We start from the raw sequence: 6588 nt of genomic DNA, 5'->3' as shown, positions 1-6588 counted from the left end.
ATTGTTGGTAAGGACCTTATATGTGAATTTTGGGCTGCTACCAATGGACTTCATTTGACATACAAACACCCTAATGTCGTAGCCTTATAGTTTCTGTATCTTAACATAAATTATGCACTGATACACATATGCAGCCTCTGCAAGTCAAGCTCAAGCCTTGCAGTACTATTCACTGGCCCCACACAAATTGTCAAAGCACTTCTAACGCTTTTGGACACTATAGGATCTCCGTCATCGCTCTGAGGCAACCCATTACTCCATTTCAGCACATTACCTCAAGAAATGGGGTAGAGCCCCATAATATTTATTGCAATTCTGAATGTAGAGTGAATCTAGGTACCTTAATGCTCTTTCGCTCGATGCAGCAGAAAAATGCGAGCCAATTGAAAGGGTACAATAGAAACAGAGTGTGTATTGGAGCAGCCCATATCCTTGGTCCTAACTATGCCAAGTTACCCAATTTTTTCACCATCCATATTTTTTCCCATCCATGATCATTTATCATTCATTGCCTCTCATTTGTTAATAGCCGCAATTTACATCGCCCTGTATCATTGAGCTTGTGTTGTGTATGTTATGTGTGTGTTGTGCTTGTTGTATAGTACCATGTGAAATCCGTCTAGTAAATCTCTCCCACACACAGTTACCCAATTTCGGACGCAAGTCATTTATTGCTCTCCCGATTCTACCTTCCCTGAGATTATGTGGTTCTACACGTGCTGCATGGACGCTATCTTTTTTACTCATGCTTTCCGTTTCTTGTGCTGTTGAATAACTGTGAGTTTGCAGCCATCATGTTGTCTGTGTTGTCATGTATGTTGGTGTGCACTAATGACCTTGTGAACATGCCAATTTTTTTTCTAGCCACAACTTCCACCTCTGCACCCTGCCGCGACTGAAGAATGTCGAGTAGTCCTACTTTTGGACGGAAACTACATGAGGTAGCAACATCCACATTTCTAAAATTTTTGTGAGCAGACATTTGTTGTTTCTGTACAACTTTCATCGTATATTTCTTTTGTCACAATTAGCACACTCTCGAAGAAAAGTTCTCAGCTTCATCCATGTGCTTCATTATTATTCCTGTACCCTTTTCATCAACAGGAGAATACAAAAGCACATATATGGTAAAATGTACCTTTCTTGTTAAGCTCTAAAGTGAAAGGCAAAACTGTTTATACTTCTATTCTGTATCTTATCTTTTTTTTTTCTTTCAGGTTTTACAGCTCTATGAAGTATATGAAAACATCAGAGGGCAGAAAGTCCTACTCTGTCTCCTAAATTGCTGAACATTAAAAAAGAAAAATACGGAGTTGTGACAAAATGTTGTTTCGGCTGTTTTTTTATATTTCAATTAATTGTTCCGAGAAGTCTGTTGCGTACACTGAAGCCAGTTTCTATTTGCAGGACTGTCAAAATTTCTTTACAAAAGTATCTCGGTCACAGTAACCGAGAACTTATGAAAAAAAAAAAAGAACACATGTGTACAGTCATTCCCATTCACGGAGACTGTTCACAGTAGTTTGGTTGTCGAATGGTGGCGAATCGAAAACTGTGTGCAGAAAAGTGAATTTCATCTTAAAAAGTAGCATTGCAAACATAGTGTGTGCCTGTTACTGCATAATAAATTATGTAGCCATTTTGAAGTACTCTTGCCGACACCGATGCTGCATGGTTAACTGTGAACTAAGATGAAGGGGTGCTATACCATTTAAGTCAGCACTAAGGACTTTCTCTACAAATGTTAGTTGGTCATATGATAATGGATCAGTTACAAGTGCTCCTTTTAGTGAGATCAAGTTAAGTGTTATTAACCGTTAATTAGCATTTGCAAACCTGGTCAATCTCTAGTATATAAAAAAATTATAAACACAGTTCAGGTGAAGTACAATGATAAAAATTATGTTATTTACTCTCCATATATACAAGACATGAGTACACTAATGTACAAATAGATATGCCCCCAGGCATCCATGCACAAACATAATAATTACAATATTGTCTGACTACCTGAAAGGAAAAAGCAATGAAAAAATTCGCAGCAAGCAAGAAATTAAAATTTGCAGGCATCAATATACATTTTTACAAGTGTGCAGGTTCAAAGCCCTTATACACATCTGATGGAAAAGCATCCCTAATCGCATGCACGACGCAGGCAGGAAGAATCTTCCTATGGTGCTTTCCCAGACCACCCCATATCCACCTTTTGAATTGGCGATAGGCGATATAACGGAATTTCCTGCAGAAATAAGGTTTTTCCATTCAGTTTGCCGTTCAAGTAGCGCATAAACACTCACTTGTTCACGGCGCTGTCACGTATGTTGCCATACTCTTCAGTATCTCGGATGTATGTAAAAGACACTCGTAGAACTTCGGTGTCGAGGCAGAGTATCTCGAAATATTCGTTGTCTGTAATGCAGTTGACCGTCTGCTTTTTACAGAAGTTCTCTACCTCCCGGCAGCACAAACACTCGTCCGCGGTATCCATCTGTTTGCACTTCCCGCAAGAACACCTGCACAACGAAAAAACAGCGCTTGTTTCACCTTACACAAGTGCTTCTCCCAAATACATATAAATTTCACTAACCAGTCCGCGTTCCCGGCACGATCAAATCCTGGTGAGGACGGCGGTGACTCCGGTATATCTGGGGACGATAAATCTTCTGCTGCGACGCACACACTTTCCGGCATGTTATCGTACGAACAGAAGTTCTGTGTGCGCGATAGTTCTAGAATGCTGAGTTCTAGCGCACTTAGGTTCGGGAGACTCGACATTTTCGACGTAGAAAGTGGTTTTAGACGCTCACAGCCACTTTCGTTTTCACCGGATTAGCGAGTGGCAGCGCGCGTATTACATGCGTCCTCGACAGATGGCGCGGTGTGATGACATTGTTGAGAGACTCCCGGTTTCCTACTAGGTACCTAGACATGCAATCATCGAAAATTCGATTAAAAAAAACTACAACGATTTCAGCGGAGTTCTTTCACATTTGAACTTTAGAAGGTTCAAGCTTTTCACTGAACATAAAGTTTCGATAGGTTTATATTCACTTTTCGGTCCCTTTAAGAAGTGAGGGCGTGTAGGTTTATTCATTTTGGGAACAAATAATAGGCTTCCAGATGTCACTGCCCAACCTTATTAGAATGCTACTGTATTACTGATTATGTTTTTAAGTTAACTTATTGTTTAACTGAGATGATATTGTCGCCGTCACGAATTAATGTGATCCCACATGTTGCGGAAGAGAGGGTATACAAAACGCTGAAGTTACAGGTCCCGACAAAAGTTTACGGAACACGCGAGCGGTGTATTTTCTCCTCGGTAGGACACCCTAGCGGCAAGCGGAAGGTGGCGAAATCAGGCCAGTTCACTGCCTCAGAGGGGTGGACGACTGCGCTCTTAGCGACACACAGCGGTAGTTTCGGTATGATTACTGTTGTATGTGCCCGCAAAGTGAGTTGGATTTTACTGTTGTGCTCGCCAACAACACGCGATTCAACGATTGTTGAGACAGGGAGCGCGCCGCTATCATGGTGATAACAAGGATGAATCATAGTGGCAACACTTTACGGTGTATTGCTTTTATTGGAAAGCCATGATATGTAGACAAGAGAAAGAAAGGTATCCGGTAAACAGTTGCTTTAGTATGGACGACGCGTGACGAGCTGATAAACAATTGACGCTGACATTGATAATTGGTTGATTAATAAACAACTGGCGTGAGTCACGAGTTGTTGACGAGCACAACAGTTAAATCCAACTCGCTTCGCTGGCACATACAACAGTAATCATACCGAAACTACCGCTGTGTGTCGCTAAGAGCGCAGTCGTCCACCCCTCTTAGGCACTGAACTGGCCTGATTTCGCCAGCTTCCGCTTGCCGCTAGGGTGTCGTACCGAGGAGAAAATACACTGCTCGCGTGTTCCGTAAACTTTTGTCGGGACCTGTATAAACGCAATAGAGAAGCACTTTATTATACCCCCAGCTGCCGTGGAAGGTATAGGCTCAGTGATCTATACCTTACACGTGGTTTGAACAGTGTATAGACAGCGGCAATGAGGTATAAATGTCGTACTGTAGACCTGATTTATACCTTTTCTTCTAACAGTGATAGTGTCCTCAGATAAACGATACATATGCGTAGCAGTGTAGCAACGAAATCCTGTTTCCCATCTCGCAGACTCATTATTTTATTGTGAATGTTCTCGACTAGCTTCAAATGAACGTATTTGTAATAACGATACCTCGACGCAATCTGAAGGGAATGTTTGTCTTGGAAAGAGAACTGACTCTCAAGAAACACATTAGAATGCGAACAATACACGACCCTCGTTTTTGTTCTGTGCCCCTTTGAGCCCGAGATCTGAAGAAGTTGCCTTCTAATTGCCTTCCTGCGGTGTTTGCGTCTGACAGGGGGAAGATGAGAATTAACTGCGGCCAATGGAACGATGGTTTCAGGGGCTTCTGCTCTGCAAATTAACTTTGTCCTAGGAACGCACGCCGTCCTCGCGAAGGTACCTCGAGTGGACATCCTCCCCCACCACCCAACATACACACACACACAGCATGAAGTTTCTTCCGTTTTATTTTTCCTTGAGCGGGGTTCATGAATAAGGCACACTTCGTTAACTGTGTATCGGTCTTTCAAGGCGCCCCATCCGGAAGTAATTAGGGGACGCCGAGTTTTACTTATATGCTTTCTGATAGCAGGGTTTTCTTCGAGTGTTTTAAGTGCAGTAGAAGACGCGCTATTTTTTGCGTATAGGAAACAACTTCACGTCTTTTGGGTATTGTTGGCCCCATAAACACGTTCGCGAAAAATAAATTCGCTTCTCGCGTGCAATGTTCTTTTTGATTATAACTGATGAGTTGTTTTACCGATACGAGTTACCCGCTACGATCCATCAGTGGGAGGTAAAAAAATTGTCCAAGGCTTTAACGTCTGTGTTTAACATCGGTTTTACACCTGAGACGATGGATGTCTTCATATGTTGGTAGTCTGGCATAGAGATCTGCACTGGCCGACTTTTTCGGCCCGGCCCGGCCCGTGCGCGTAAAACAATGTCGCGGACCGGCCCCGACCAGATGGTGCCATTTGCACCTGTTGGTGAATCACTGAGTTCATGATTAAACGCGCTAAGCCTTACAAAGAAGGACGACGACAGGGACAACAACACACCGAACAACTGTTGCTCTGTCAATAAAGCTGTTGAAACTAACGCTTTGTGGTGTGCTATTGTCCGTACCGTCGTCCTTGTTTGTAAGGCTTACGATGGAAATTGATGTTCTCAGGCTGGAACACAGAAGAAAGGACAGCACAAAAACCTCAATTGCCTAAGAACAATGAAGGTTTAGCGCTTTTAAGTATGAACTGAGTCCGTTACACATTGATACATTCGAGGTTTTCAAAACAGACAGTCAAGCAATAAAATATAAAGGGAGTTATCAAATCCAACCTCGCAGTAATGTATAATAGCACTCGCTTCAAAGCAACGGGGCGATTGGCTTATCACATTTTCGGAACCGTTATCGTGAACACCTTCCGATCTGCTAGAACTTGATATTGCCTGCCTGACCTGGCCCGACCGGGCTCACGGAAGCATGCTATGTTGGCCCGAGCCCGGCACGGCGCCGGACACATAGCATGTAAGACAGCACTCAACTCTTAAACATTAGCTTGTGCAGCATTGGGGGATAGTAGCTGAAGTAGCTTACGTAAGGCATGTTACTCACATTCAAAGACCTCACATATGTCAAATCTATTCGAGTATTTACAAGCGTAGTCAGCGGGGTCTCTACGTGTATATCTCAAACCGAACTCCCTGTTCATATACTCCCAACAGTGGTGTACTCTTGGATACATCGACGTTGAAGGCATATACGCTACAAGCATGCCTGAACTTGTTCGGGGTGAAAGTACCGTCATGTCCGGAGGTTGCCAACGACTGTCGTTAGATGGGGAACGAACAGCGCTGCTCGTTGCCGGGGACCCCGAAGTGGACGGAGTCTGCAGTCCTGGTCTTTGCTTGTCTTCCCGTTCTGCTTTCTTTATCACAGGATAGAGCCGGCAACGCTCCGCATTGCTCGTAGCCGGAACCATTCTATTTTTCAAGGCACGATGCCTTCTTTTAAACACAAACTTAGGCATTTCGAGCTGTTGCCTTTAATACCTCCACAGGCGAGTCCTGCACTTTACTTGAGACAATCTCGAGCTGTAGCCTGTAGTGCTGTGTACACGAATCGACTCTAACTCCACGCTTTTGGCAACGCAAACGAGTCAGGGGGCTTAATCGTTTCACACGTTCAACTTAACGGCACGAGACAGCTGAACGAGTCGTTCAGGCTAACGAAATGAGCAACTTCCTCGACGCTTTGCGTGGTCGCAGTCTGTGCTCCTCGTGATGCTTCTTCTTTGTGGTTATTTTGCACGTTGCGAACGCTCACGTGTTGTGATGTCACCGCCCTGAGCGAAGAGCAGGCTAGCAGCGAGGCTGCATCACTCAGAGAAAAATCTATACCTTTAGAGGTATAGATCACCTGCTCAATAACTTAGCCCTTCTTAGGTATTATTTTATACCTCGGTTAC

General features: G+C 43.6%; 1 protein-coding gene across 1 annotated transcript; it reads right to left on the bottom strand.

The window, feature by feature from the left end:
* Positions 1–2293: 2293 nt before the first annotated feature.
* On the bottom strand, positions 2294–2691 carry LOC135391954 (uncharacterized). The gene is made up of 2 exons (XM_064622573.1): positions 2588–2691; positions 2294–2513 (listed from the first exon to the last, which is right to left on the bottom strand). Exons 1-2 carry the CDS (start codon positions 2689–2691, stop codon positions 2294–2296), a joined length of 324 nt encoding a protein of 107 aa, XP_064478643.1.
* Positions 2692–6588: the final 3897 nt, after the last annotated feature.

The sequence above is a fragment of the Ornithodoros turicata genome, chromosome 1 (genome assembly GCF_037126465.1).
Source record: "Ornithodoros turicata isolate Travis chromosome 1, ASM3712646v1, whole genome shotgun sequence".
In the NCBI taxonomy this organism is placed as follows: domain Eukaryota; kingdom Metazoa; phylum Arthropoda; class Arachnida; order Ixodida; family Argasidae; genus Ornithodoros; species Ornithodoros turicata.
This window is presented reverse-complemented; position numbering and strand designations above follow the sequence as displayed.

Coding starts and splice junctions, on each gene's coding strand:
- LOC135391954 (XM_064622573.1), bottom strand. CDS start 2,691: ATGCCGGAAAGTGTGTGCGTCGCAGCAGAAGATTTATCGTCCCCAGAT. Junction 2,514..2,587: donor CGTGCCGGGAACGCGGACTG/GTTAGTGAAATT, acceptor TTCGTTGTGCAG/GTGTTCTTGCGGGAAGTGCA.